General features: G+C 43.8%; 1 protein-coding gene across 3 annotated transcripts in view; it reads left to right on the forward strand.

Moving 5' to 3' along the window:
- Window positions 1-14,089, forward strand: part of CUL4A (cullin 4A) — a 45,628-nt gene that overhangs the window by 20,821 nt on the left and 10,718 nt on the right. For all 3 annotated transcript variants that reach the window (XM_033843749.2, XM_019920971.3, XM_019920972.3), the window contains 6 exons: window positions 1,022-1,140; window positions 4,184-4,376; window positions 5,697-5,801; window positions 6,100-6,210; window positions 6,293-6,378; window positions 6,954-7,061. In XM_033843749.2, the coding sequence (XP_033699640.1) occupies window positions 1,022-1,140; window positions 4,184-4,376; window positions 5,697-5,801; window positions 6,100-6,210; window positions 6,293-6,378; window positions 6,954-7,061 (722 nt within the window). The remainder of the gene's footprint in view (window positions 1-1,021; window positions 1,141-4,183; window positions 4,377-5,696; window positions 5,802-6,099; window positions 6,211-6,292; window positions 6,379-6,953; window positions 7,062-14,089) is intronic.

Here is a 14,089-nt window from a genome sequence, read left to right on the forward strand (position 1 = left end):
GGACCACCAGGGCGGTCCAAAAAGGAGTCACTTTTAGAAGAAAAGGGAACTTCAAGTAGACAGTAGAAATTTGGATGAATCGTTTCAGTGTGTATTTTGATAAGCAAAATTATTTCAAGAAAAGGGAAAATTATATATATGTAAGAGTATAGTCTAAATTTTATTAAAGGCATTTTAAAAATTAAAAGCTATAATTTTTGAATTTTTAAGTCATCATTCAGCGTTTCAGTAGATCAGTTGTAGAATAAGTTATCTGCATCAGTAGATCAAATCGTAATTGAGAGAAATACAGACATTTAGAGCCTTGCTCAGGGTCCGTCGGCACAGCCTACGTGTTTGTGTGTCTTTGACGTGTGGACGGTGCCTGATTCACAGCCGAAGCTGAGGCTGCAGTCACGTGACTGGCTCACAGCTTCTCCGCTCTAACCTCACTGCCTCCCCACAGTTACCAGAAAGAAGGTGGTTAGGGCGTCCTTCACGAAGCTCTTCTGGCTGTGGTGGTTTTAGAAAATCTTTGTAAATCTTTGTTAAAACCTGAAATAGTAAAGACCTAAAAAAATGCTGTTAAGCACCTCCAAGTATCTGATAAACAATACATGTTTTCCTTCCACAATTTATTATACAGGTGAATAAAATAAGTCAACTAAAAGATTAGATTTGATAGCTTATCTTAGGCAGATATACTTTCTGGCTGATGGACTATATCAGAAGTGATTTGGGGTCGTAAAGCCCCCAGGTCAGAGAGTTGGTGTGAGCGTTCTTCGGACCTTTGCTGCAGTGGCCAAATAAGGGGCCTCCGTGCGGGGAAGGAGTGGGGACTACACCTCCCAGCGTGGTGCTCAGGGGACCAGACTCGCCTGCTGGGCTGCGTCACGGGGCCTTGCCCGCCTAGGAACCAGCCGACCCCTGGGTTTCCGTGTCCGCGGGGGCCCTGTGTGCCGCGAGCCCCAGCCCAGCCTAGCTTTTGCTCGTGCCGCCGTCCCGCCCGCCGTGCCGAGCTAACATTGCCGTGTGATCTCAGGGCTGGACCACCTGTTGGATGAGAACAGAGTGCCTGACCTCACTCAGATGTACCAGCTGTTCAGCCGCGTGCGGGGCGGCCAGCAGGCGCTGCTGCAGCACTGGAGCGAGTATATCAAGGTGCGTGGCCATCGGTCGGGCTCTGTGAGGGACGGGCGTGGGGCCAGCATCACACATCTCCCTCCAGGTCCCCCGTGCACAGGAGTTTGAGGGATGAATACCGTCCGGGTGTAAACACGTTTTAAAAGCTGCCATTTGGCCGTTTGTCGTCAGTGTAAGTATTGGGTTGGCCAAAAAGTTCCTTCGGTTTTCAAGTAGAAATAAAAGACACATTTTTCATTTTCACCAAGAACTTTATTGAACAACTTATTCACTGTTTTGTTCCACTACCTTCTGCCATTTTTCGGGCAACTTCATAATTCCGTCGTCCCAAAACTTTTTACCTTTTTCAGCAGAGAACTGTTCAGGTGCCTTTCACTGTCTTCCAGGGAATTGCATTTTTTTTCATTAAGAGAATTTTGTAAAGACTGAAATAAATGGAAATCTGAAGGTGCAATGTCTGGCGATACGGTGGATGAATCAGAACTTCCCAGCCAAGCTGTAACAGTTTTTGCCTGGTCATCATAGAAACATACGGTCTTGCGTTATCCTAATGGAAGATTATGTGTTTTCTGTTGACTAATTCCAGACACTTTTCATCGAGTGCTGCTTTCAGTTGGTCTCATTGGGAGCAGTACCTGTTGGAATTAATCGTTGGTTTTCCGGAAGGAGCTCATAATAGAGGACTCCCTTCCAATCCCACCCCACACACAACATCACCTTTTTTGGATGAAGACTGGCCTTTGGTGTGGTTGGTGGTGGTCCATTTCACTTGCCCCACGATCTCTTTACTGTACAGTATCCACTCATTACTGTACAGTATCCACTTTGCATCGCCCGTCAGAATTTGTTTTAAAAACGGAACGTTTAAGTAGAGAATTATCTGCGGAAATACCATCAAGTAGGTTTTTTTTCACTTAACTTACGTGGAACCCAAACATCAAAGCGATGAACATAACCGAGCTGGTGCGCATGACGTTCAGTGCTTGCTTTGGGGAGTTTGAGTATTTTGGCTCTCTGCCCCGTGGTGTAACATTGATTGTTCTCAATGAATGTCTCGATTTGATCGCTATCAGCTTGAACTGGTCTACTCGACCGGAGCCTCGTCCAGCGAGAAATCTCCAGCACGGAACTCCGCAAGCCACTTTTGACACGTTCGCTCAGTCACAGCACCTTCTCCATATACTACACAAATCTTTTTTGTGCTTCAGTTGCGTTTTTACCTTTCTTGAAATAAAGCACAATATGCCGAGAATGTTGTTTTTTCTTCCATCTTCAGTATTAAAAGGGCTGCACAGAGATTCACCAATTGTGATGTCTTTTTTTAAATGCACGCTGACGTGACAGCTGTCACATACAGTCTAACAAAATTGTTTTGAATGAAGTTAAAGACAGCTAAGCGCTACTAGAGCCATCTTGCAGAAGAAACTGAACGAACCTGTTGGCCCACCTGATACTAGCTGAGCTCTACAATTGAGGTTTTCAGAAGTTGTTTTTGTGAATCTGCTGTATAAACGTGATCTCATGCCTTTGCTCAGTGGGAACTCTCACGTATTTCGGTATGTCAGGTGGGTGTGTATGCTACTTTGTTTCCTAGAAATCCAGGATTTATTATGTAAGCATGTGCTTGCGGGTTTCTGCGTGTGTATGCGTGCATGTGCGTGTGTGTATGGTTATCAGAAGGCAACAGGGGAGATCCTTGAGGTGCTGACTGCTTGTCCTCTTGGCCGTGGGTGTAGATGACACACACAGGTGATGCCTGCCCAGGCGACGCACACACAGGGAGCTACAGGCGAACACCGCGACCCGTCGGGGTGGAACGGGTGGGCTGTGTCAAGGCCAGTGTCCTGGCTGGGGCGCTGCTCAGTAGCTTCCCACAGGGCACCGTCGGGGAGACGAGGCTTAGTGTGCGAGGACATCGCCACTGTTTCTGCTGCACGTGAATCTGTGACTGTCACAGGGAAAATTCAGCTGAGGAAAAAGATAAAGGAAATAATCAGGCCTGAAGTCACATGTTGGTCTGCATGTGGCCAGCTTGGACACACGCACACACGCACACATGCCCCCAGGATTTTGTGCGGTTGCACTGAGCTGAAAGGCATAGGCGGCTCACGCTGGGTCAGCACTGGAGCTTTATGTTAAGAAAGGCCAGTGGAGATTTAGGGTTTTGCCGACCAGTAGTCCTGAGAGAAGAGGAACAGGTGCTGAACACAGGAGTTCACCTTTGCAGTGTCCATTCTCGGCAGGAAAAGTCAGTGTGTGAACACGGTTCCGAGGGTCCACTAATGATAAGCAGTTACGCCGTGACAGCACAGTGTTTCCTCACAAAATAAAGCTGACCCTCATGTGTCGTGGTCTTATGTACATTATTTTAAAATCCTGTCAGTGTGAAGGGGTACAGAGTGAAGAGTGAGTCCCTCCTGCCCCTGCTGGTCATGCCCTGTCCCTCTCCAGAAGGTCTTTATGCCATGTCATTTGTACCTTTTCACCAGCGATCAGCCTCCACGGGCACCTTTGACGTGCAACTGTGTGTGTTTCCTGTGAAGATGTGTCTTACATTGAACCACGGTTGTGTTCAGTGTCTCTTCAGCTGGTAGTTTTTCGTCAGATAGCAAACTGTTGTTGTCACGCACAGACTTTTAGTAATGTTTAAATAGCATCTTTAAATTAAAAATACAGGCTAAAAACCAGGCTCTAAACCACCCACGGTTAGAAGTGAAGGGGAAAGAAAACTATAGTCAGGAAGTCCAAATAGGTGTATCAGGTTAAGGGGGTTACTTTCTATTTGAGGAATTTATAAGTAAAAGTTTTTTCTTCAGAAAGCAACAGACATTTCCCCAGTAATTGATAAATTCTTCCAGAAGCAGAATTGTAACCCTAAAGCATTAGTTGCATATCCACTTAATTTTTAGAAGGTGGACTAAATTTGTGGAACTTTTGAAACTATTTAGTGTTTAACACCAGGAGTGATTAATTTATATAAAACTATCATGATTGTTTGATAGCAGGAGAAAAATTGTGTTGTATCAGAAACCTGTTGATGACTTGGGGTATGTTTTTGCAGACTTTTGGGACAACAATTGTTATCAATCCTGAAAAAGATAAAGATATGGTGCAGGACCTGCTGGATTTCAAGGACCGAGTAGACCACGTGATAGAAGTGTGCTTCCAGAGGAACGAGAAGTTCATCAACCTGATGAAGGAGTCCTTCGAATCGTTCATCAACAAGAGGCCAAACAAACCTGCAGAGCTGATCGGTAGAAACACATGCTTCTATCCTTTTCTTAACAGGGGATAAAGCAGAATTCCAGTAGATTGTTTCCCAAAGGTTCAGCCTCCGTATGGGGAGGGCAGGGCACATGCCTTAACAGGACACACCTTCCCAAAAAACCACGCACACAGGTGTGTGCTTATAGGTGTATTGGATACATATGTAAGTGCGTGGTACTTGCATAAGGGTGAATGTAGTTGTGATTTTGTAAGGAAATGGAGCTTGACATCATAAGAGAGGAAGGGACATAAAGATTTATCCTAGTTTGTACTACTCCCAGCTCCAGAGTTGTTTTTGTAAGGATGAGCCCTGATTCTCTATGTCGACTACAAGCCAGTGATTTCTGCTCAGAAATTGGATTGAGGTTTGTTACATATGAACGTCACGAGGTTATGAGGATAACTATCAATCTCTAGATAATACTTAACAGGAGATGCTATTTAGTTACTACCTTTGTATCCTCCGGTCAGTATTAAAGTACGGTAAAATTGAATGACGTCTCAGGAGATAGCATATTTTAAGATGAAACAGTTTTTAAATTACCACTTTATATAATTATTTCATGATAATATCAAAATATTTTAGGATTCACAGAATTTCATTAGTGAGTAAATTTTTTTAATTTTTTTTTTGAGACTGACAGGAGGCAAAGGGCAGGGGAGGCGTGATGCAGACTTGGGCTCTGTTGAGGGTTGTTGAAAACGTGTGGTGGGAACATGGGGTCACTGTACCAGTGACTACTTCTGTGTGTGTTCAGAATATTTCGTAATAAAGAATGATAAGGGGAAAAAAGCAACAAGAGGAGAAGTTTAAAGGCAATTTAATTTAGCCTTTGAACCACTTTATGGATTGCGATTTCTCTAAAGATGGTTTCAGACTCTTGGGAGCTTGGGTTCTGCCTTCCTTAAGCCAGGTCATGGTGGGTTCGTGTATCTCAGAAACAAGAAGCCCAAGCAGAACTGCTCTGTCCCTGCATTGTCAGCCCTGAGAAGAGTGCTTTCTCTTGAGAAAGTCTCACCCGGATGTATCACAGCACATCTTGAAGATGGGGTACTGCAATTTCTGGAGCACTCATGGGTCATGAGCCCCAGCATGGGATCAAAGTGTTTGTTCTCCGTGCCCTGAAAGTACAGATCTTAGAAAATCAGGTGTTTGCCTTTTTATCTCATAATAATGTCATTTTGGAAAGGTTCCAGAGTGTTACTGTTCAGTTTTTATGTGGAGAAATCAAATCTCTTCCTTCATCTATTTAGAATATGTATTATATAAAGAATACTTACTTTTCAAATAATTGAACCTCTTACAGCAAAGCACGTTGATTCAAAATTGAGAGCAGGTAATAAGGAAGCAACGGACGAGGAGCTGGAGAGGATCCTGGACAAGATCATGATCCTATTCCGGTTCATTCACGGTGAGCGGGGCTCGCGGCATCTCCTCACCGCCGGGCACAGAGGACGCGGTGTCCACAGAGCGTCTGTAGTCGGGCCCCATCTTCTGTTGAGAAAAACAGGAATGTGTCCGCTTCCCTGTTACCACAGGGACTAGGGTGACGGCTGCCACGAACTGAGTGAGGTGTTTGTGGGGATTCAGTGGGTAGAGCTGGCTGGCGTCAGGGTGGACGCCCCTCCGGCTGTCTCAGCTGTCGAGGTGAACGTTTGCATGGTGGCTATCTAATGACTTAACGTTTGTCCTCACTTGCTCATAAATAGGTAAAGATGTCTTTGAGGCATTTTATAAGAAAGATTTAGCAAAAAGACTCCTCGTTGGAAAAAGTGCCTCCGTTGATGCTGAAAAGTCTATGCTGTCGAAGCTGAAGCACGGTGAGCGCGGGGGGCGGGGGTGGGGCTTGGTGCCCCATGGGTGTTCTCCCAGGATGCTCACCTGCAGTCCGCTTGTGTCCAGAGTGTGGGGCTGCTTTCACCAGCAAGCTGGAAGGCATGTTCAAGGACATGGAGCTCTCTAAGGACATCATGGTTCATTTCAAGCAGGCAAGTTGTGTTCTTGTCAAGTAAAACAGCTTTTTAAAAAGTATCCTATTTTAAATTGTGAGAAATGATTATGTAAATTATGTACATAAGTGTGTGAATTGTGTAGAATCCTCGTCCTTAAAAATTACACCGTTAACATCTCACATATTCAAAAAACTTAAATTCAAAATGAAAAAGAAAAATAATCCCTGGGAGTTCCCTGGCAGTCCAGTGGTTAAGACTCCACTCTTTCACCGCCAAGGGCCCAGATTCAGTCCCTGGTTGGGGAACTAAGATCCCGCGAGCTGTGCAGTATAGCCAAAAAAAGAAAAAGGGAAAATAATCCCTAAAATTGCACACTAAAAATTTGACTTAAATGATTTTAATGATCCTTATTTGACTAAAGAAGAGAAAACATTTCTAGTGACTTTAGAACAGGGTGTGTGGTTTTGGTGAAATATGTTCCAGGGACTAAAATAAATGAAAACACAAGGTAAACTGTACTTTGAAAATGACACCATTTACTTTTTAATGAATTAATTCTTTTTGGTGATATTCTAAAGTAATCATTCTGTCCTGATTTTCTTTATTTTTAGTATATGCAGAATCAAAGTGACCCAGGCTCTATAGACCTGACAGTGAACATACTTACGATGGGATACTGGCCGACATACACCCCTATGGAAGTACATCTAACTCCAGAGGTGAGCGTTTTAAAGCCCGAATGCCCTTTGTTATTCATATACTGGTGCTCCAGAGCCCCACGGACCTCCCCCTTGTAGCACCCATGCCGGCACAGATGTGCTCTCTTTCAAGGAGTGTTTAAATCACGCACTTGGTCAAAACCCCGGTCGTCTCTGTCTAAACAGTGTTCGCAGTAGACGCTTTTTGTCTCCGTGTCCACAGGCCGCCCGTGAAGAAGGTGCTGGCACAGGCGCTTTTTAAAAAAGTTCCTGCATGCGGAGCCATGGGCCTCCTTGTCTGGCTGTCCCTCCCGCCCGTTGTAGACAGTGCCAGGGTCCCGCGAGGGGCAGGGGATGGTGCGTGTGCCAGCCATCACTCTGGTTCTCTGGGGACGTGCGGGTACTGGGGAGAACCCTGAGCTCGGGCACGGAACATGCAGAGAAGGAAGCAGCACCTGGACCGCTGGTCAGGGCGCCAGCTGGCTGGTGCCAGGCCTCCAGGAAGAGCGCTGGGCATGGAGCCCTGGACCCTGGGAGCTGGGGCAGAGCACTGCCTCTTGGAGCCCTTCTTCCTGTTTTCAAGACAGTATCTTTCCTTGGCTGTTCTTCTGTTTCTGACCCCACTAGTCAGTTGCCTTTGTGGTTTTCTTCTCTTTTTTCCCTTCCCTCCATCCTGAATGCTGATGTTCTCTGGAAGCCCCCTCCACTTCCTTCCCCTTGCGCACATGCCCCACTCAGCCTCCAGCCTGTGTGTCTGCTTGCCCCAAGGGACCTCCACAGCCATGGGCTCGGCCCTCCCTCCCTGAATCTCTCCACCCGATGGAAGACTCTGAGGCATGCCACATGCACCCGGTTCTCTCGTGCTCCCGGGCCCAGGTGTGACCCTCCCAGTGGAACCTCTTCTGCAGAAAACCACCACGCCCCACCACCGTCTGGGAGACACTTGTCTCCCCAGTCACCTTCGCCAGAAGACACCCCTTACCTCCTCCCCCCGGGCGTACCCCACTCATGGTGCTGCAGGTCTGTTCAGTTGTATCAAAATAGTTCAGGCTGAGAGAGCCTCATCCACCAGAGGGCAGACAGCAGAAGCAAGAAGAACTACAGTTCTGCAGCCTGCGGAAGGAAGACCACATGCACAGAAAGGTAGACAAAATGAAAAGGCAGAGGACTTTGTACCAGATGAAGGAACAAGATAAAACCCCAGAGAAACAACTAAATGAAGTGGAGGTAGGCAGCCTTCCAGAAAAAGAATTCAGAATAATGATAGTGAAGATGATCCAGGACCTTGGAAAAAGAATGGAGGCAAAGATTGAGAAGATGCAAGAAATGTTTAACAAAGACCTAGAAGAATTAAAGAACAAACAAACAGAGATGAACAATACAATAACTGAAATGAAAAATACACTAGAAGGAATCAATAGCAGAATAACTGAGGCAGAAGAGCAGATAAGTGACCTGGAAGACAGAATGGTGGAATTCACTGCTGTGGAACAGAATAAAGAAAAAAGAATGAAAAGAAATGAAGACAACCTAAGAGCCCTCTGGGACAATATTAAATGCAACAACATTCACATTATAGGGGTCCCAGAAGGAGAAGAGAGAAAGGACCTGAGAAAATATTTGAGGAGATTATAGTCAAAAACTTCCCTAACATGGGAAAGGAAATAGCCACCCAAGTCCAGGAAGCACAGAGAGTCCCATACAGGATAAACCCAAGGAGAAACATGACAAGACACATAGTAATCAAATTGGCAAAAATTAAAGGCAAAGAAAAATTATTGAAAGCAGCAAGGGAAAAACGACAAATAACATACAAGGGAACTCCCATAAGGTTAACAGCTGATTTCTCAGCAGAAACTCTACAAGCCAGAAGGGAGTGGCATGACATATTTAAAGCGATGAAAGGGAAGAACCTACAACCAAGATTACTCTACCCAGCAAGGATCTCATTCAGATTCGATGGAGAAATCAAAAGTTTCACAGACAAGCAAAAGCTAAGAGAATTCAGCACCACCAAACTAGCTCTACAACAAATGCTAAAGGAACTTCTGTAAGTGGGAAACACAAGAGAAGAAAAAGACCTACAAAAACAAACCCATAGGAATTAAGAAAATGGTCATAAGAACATATGTATCAATAATTACCTTAAACGTGAATGGATTAAATGCTCCAACCAAAAGACACAGGCTCGCTGAATGCATACGAAAACAAGACCCATATATATGCTGTCTGCAAGAGACCCACTTCAGACCTAGGGACACATACAGACTGAAAGTGAGGGGATGGAGAAAGATATTCTATGAAAATGGAAATCAAAAGAAAGCTGGAGTAGCAATACTCGTATCAGATGAAATAGACTTTAAAATAAAGAATGTTACAAGAGACAGGGAAGGACACTACATAATGATCAAGTGATCAATCCAAGAAGATATAACAATTATATATGCACCCAACATAGGAGCACCTCAATACGTAAGGCAACTGCTAACAGCTGTAAAAGAGGAAATCAACAGTAACACAAGAATAGTGGGGGACTTTAACACCTCACCTACACCATCCAGACAGAAAATTAATAAGGAAACACAAGCTTTAAATGACACAATAGACCAGATAGATTTAATTGATGTTTATAGGACATTTCATCCAAAAATGGCAGATTACACTTTCTTTTCAAGTGCACATGGATCGTTCTCCAGGATAGATCACATCTTGGATCATAAATCAATCTTTGGTAAATTTAAGAAAATCAAAATCATGTCAAGCATCTTTTCTGACCACAACGCTCTGAGATTAGAAATCAGTTACAGGGAAAAAAACGTAAAAATCACAAACACATGGAGGCTAAACAATACGTTACTAAATAACCAGGAGATCACTGAAGAAATCAAAGAGGAAATCAGAAATTACCTAGAGACAAATGACAATGAAAACACGCCGATCCAAAACCTATGGGATGCAGCAAAAGCAGTTCTAAGAGGGAAGTTTATAGCAATACAAGCCTACCTCAAGAAACAAGAAAAACTCAAACAAACAACCTAACCTTACACCTAAAGGAACTAGAGAAAGAGGAACTAAAAAACCCTGAAGTTAGCAGAAGGAAAGAAATCATAAAGATCAGAGCAGAAAGAAATGAAATAGAAACAAAGAAAACAATAGCAAAGATCAGTAGAACTAAAAGCTGGTTCTCTGAGAAGATAAACAAAATTGCTAAACCTTTAGCCAGACTCACCAAGAGAAAGAGGGAGCAGGACTTCCCTGGTGGTGCAGTGGTTAAGAATCTGCCTGCCAATGCAGGGGTCACAGGTGCGAGTCCTGGTCCAGGAAGATCCCACATGCCGTGGAGCAACTAAGCCCATGCGCCACAACTACTGAGCCTGCACTCTAGAACCCACGTGCCACAACTATTGAAGCCCATGTGCCTAGAGCCTGTGCTCCGCAATGAGAGAAGCCACCGCGATGAGAAGCATGTGCACCACAACAAAGGGTAGCCCCCGCTCGCCGCAACTAGAGAAAGCCCGTGTGCAGCAACGAAGACCCAGTGCAGCCATAAATAAGTAAATAAAATTTTAAAAAAAAGGAAAAAGAGGGAGAGGATGCAAATCAATAAAATTAGAAATTAAAAAGGAGAAGTTACAATGGATACCGCAGAAATATAAAGCATCGTAAGAGACTACTACAGGCAGCTCTGTGCCAATAAAATGGACAACCTGGAAGAAATGGACAAATTCTTAGAAAGGTATAACCTTCTAAGAATGAACCAGGAAGAAATAGAAAATGTGAACAGATCAGTCACAAGTAATGAAATTGAAACTGTGATTAAAAATCTCCCAACAAACAAAAGTCCAGGACCAGGTGGCTTCACAGGTGAATTCTGTTAAACATTTAAAGAAGAGCTAACACCCATCCTTCTCAAACTCTTCCAAAAAATTGCAGAGGAAGGAACACTCCCAAACTCATTCTATGAGGCCACCATCACCCTGATACCAACACCAGGCAAACGTACTACAAAAAGAGAAAATTACAGATCAGTATCACTGATGAATTATACATGCAGAAGTCCTCAACAAAATACTAGCAAACAGAATCCAACAACACATTAAAAGGATCGTACACCATGATCAAGTGGGATTTATCCCAGGGATGCAAGGATTCTTCAATATACGCAAATCAATCAAGTGATACACCATATTAACAAATTGAAGAATAAATACCATATGATCATCTCAACAGATGCAGAAAAAGCTTTTGACAAAATTCAACACCCATTTATGATAAACACTCTCCAGAAAGTGGGCATAGAGGGAACCTACCTCAACATAATAAAGGCCATATACAACAAACCCACAGCCAGCATCATTCTCAGTGGTGAAAAACTGAAAGCATTTCCTCTAAGGTCAGGAACAAGACAAGGATGTCCACTGTTGCCACTATTCAACATAGTTTTGGAAGTCCTAGCCATGGCAGTCAGAGATGAAAAAGAAAAGGCATACAAGTTGGAAAAGAAGAAGTAAAACTGTCACTATTTGCAGATTGCATGATACTATACATAGAGAATCCTAGAAATGCCACCAGAAAACTCCTAGAGCTAATCAATGAATTTGGTAAAGTTGCAGGATACAAAATTAATGCACAGAAATCTCTTGCATTCCTATACACTAACAACGAAAAATCAGAAAGAAATTAAGGAAACAGTCCCATTCACCAATGCAACAAAAAGAATAAAATACCTAGGAATAAACCTACCTAAGGAGATAAAAGACCTGTACTCAGAAAACTGACACTGATGAAAGAAATCAAAGATAACACAAACAGATGGAGAGATATGCCATGTTCTTGGATTGAAAGAATCAGTATTGTGAAAATGACTGTACTACCCAAAGCAATCTACAGATGCAGTGCAATCCCTAACAAATTACCGGTGGCATTTTTTTACAGAACTAGAACAAAAAATCTTAAAATTTGTGTGGAGACCCAAAAGACCCCGAATAGCCAAAGCAATCTTGAGGGGGGAAAAACGGAGCTGGAGGAATCAGACTCCCTGACTTCAGACTCTACTACAAAGTTACAGTAATCAAGACAATATGGTGCTGGCACAATAACAGAAATATAGATCAATGGAACAGGACAGAAAGCCCAGAGATAAACCCACGCACCTATGGTCAACTAATCTATGACAAAAGGAGGCAAGGATATACAATGGAGAAAAGACAGTCTCTTCAATAAGCGGTGCTGGGAAAACTGGACAGCTACATGTGAAAGAATGAAACTAGAACACTCCCTAACACCATACACAAAAGTAAACTCAAAATGGATTAAAGACCTAAATGTAAGACCGGGCACTAGAGAACTCTTAGAAGAAAACATAGGAAGAACACTCTTTGACATAAATCACAGCAAGATCTTTTTTGATCCACCTCCTAGAGTAATGGAAATAAAAACAAGAATAAACAAATTGGACCTAATGATACTTTAAAGCTTTTGCAAAGCAAAGGAAACTACAAACAAGACGAAAAGACAACCCTCAGAATGGGAGAAAATATTTGCAAGTGAATCAATGGACAAAGGATTAATCTCCACAATATATAAACAGCTCATGCAGCTCAATATTAAAAAAACGAACAACCCAATCCAAAAAATGGGCAGAAGACCTAAATAGACATTTCTCCCAAGATGACATACAGACGGCCAAGAGGCACATGAAAAGCTGCTCAACATCACTAATTATTAGAGAAATGCAAATCAAAACTACAATGAGATATCGCCTCACACCAGTTAGAATGGGCATCATCAGAAAATCTACAAACAACAAATGCTGGAGAGGGTGTGGAGAAAAGGGAACCCTCTTGCACTGTTGGTGGGAATGTAAATTGATACAGTCACTATGGAGAACAGTATGGAGGTTCCTTAAAAAACTAAAAATAGAACTACCATATGACCCAGCAATCCCACTGCTGGGCATATACCCAGAGAAAACCATAATTCAAAAAGGCACATGCACCCCAATGTTCATTGCAGCACTATTTACAGTAGCCATGGCATGGAAGCAACCTAAATGCCCATCGACAGATGAATGGATAAAGAAGATGCGGTACATGTATACAATGGAATATTACTCAGACATAAAAAGGAACAAAATTGGGTCATTTGTAGAGACGTGGATGGCTCTGGAGACTGTCATGCAGAGTGAAGTAAGTCAGAAAGAGAAAAACAAATATCATATGTTAACGCATATATGTGGAACCTAGAAGAATGGTACAGATGAACCAGTTTGCAGGGCAGAAGTAGACACAGATGTAGAGAACAAACGTATGGACACCAAAGGGGGAAAGCGGCAGGGGGTTGGGGTGGTGGTGTGATGAACTGGGAGATTGGGATTGACATGTATACACCGATGTGTATAAAATGGATAATAAGAACCTGCTGTATAAAAATAAATAAACTTCAAAAATTAAAAAAAAAAAACGCCAAACAATTCAGGCTTAGAGGAATTTGCAAGAACGGTTCAGGGTTCCCAGTACCCGCCACCACTCCCTAGCGCCGCCAGGCGTGCCCATCACACTCCCCATAATGTGCGTTGTTTCCTGATCCACTTGAGAGTAGGTTGCATCATGTCCTTTAATCACAGTACGTTAGAGGGGATTTCCTGGGAATAGAACCAGAGGACACTGCCAAGTGCAGAGAGTTGACGTGGATGTTCCGCCCCCATCCTGCATGTCGCCATATTCCGACTTTGTCAGTGTCCCAGCCGCGTCCCGCGTGGCGTTTTCTCTGGTTGCCAGGCCCAGCCCAGGCCCCCACGTCGCCCGCAACCGTGTCTGCAGTCCCCTTCAGTGGGGGCAGCAGCACCCACTTCCTTCTCCCTCACGACGCAGGCCTTTTGGAACTGCAGGTGGCTCTCACAGGCTCCTGGCTTGCTGGCGGGTTAGACGCCAGCCGTGCAGGTCCCGCCGCAGTCTTCTCGGTCCCTGGGCCAGGGCCGCACGCTGTTCCTTTGCCCCTGGTGATGATGATACCTGTGCTCACCTGGTTAAGGTGTCAGCCGGTTTGTA

Source organism: Tursiops truncatus, chromosome 18, assembly GCF_011762595.2.
Source record: "Tursiops truncatus isolate mTurTru1 chromosome 18, mTurTru1.mat.Y, whole genome shotgun sequence".
Lineage (NCBI taxonomy): Eukaryota > Metazoa > Chordata > Mammalia > Artiodactyla > Delphinidae > Tursiops > Tursiops truncatus.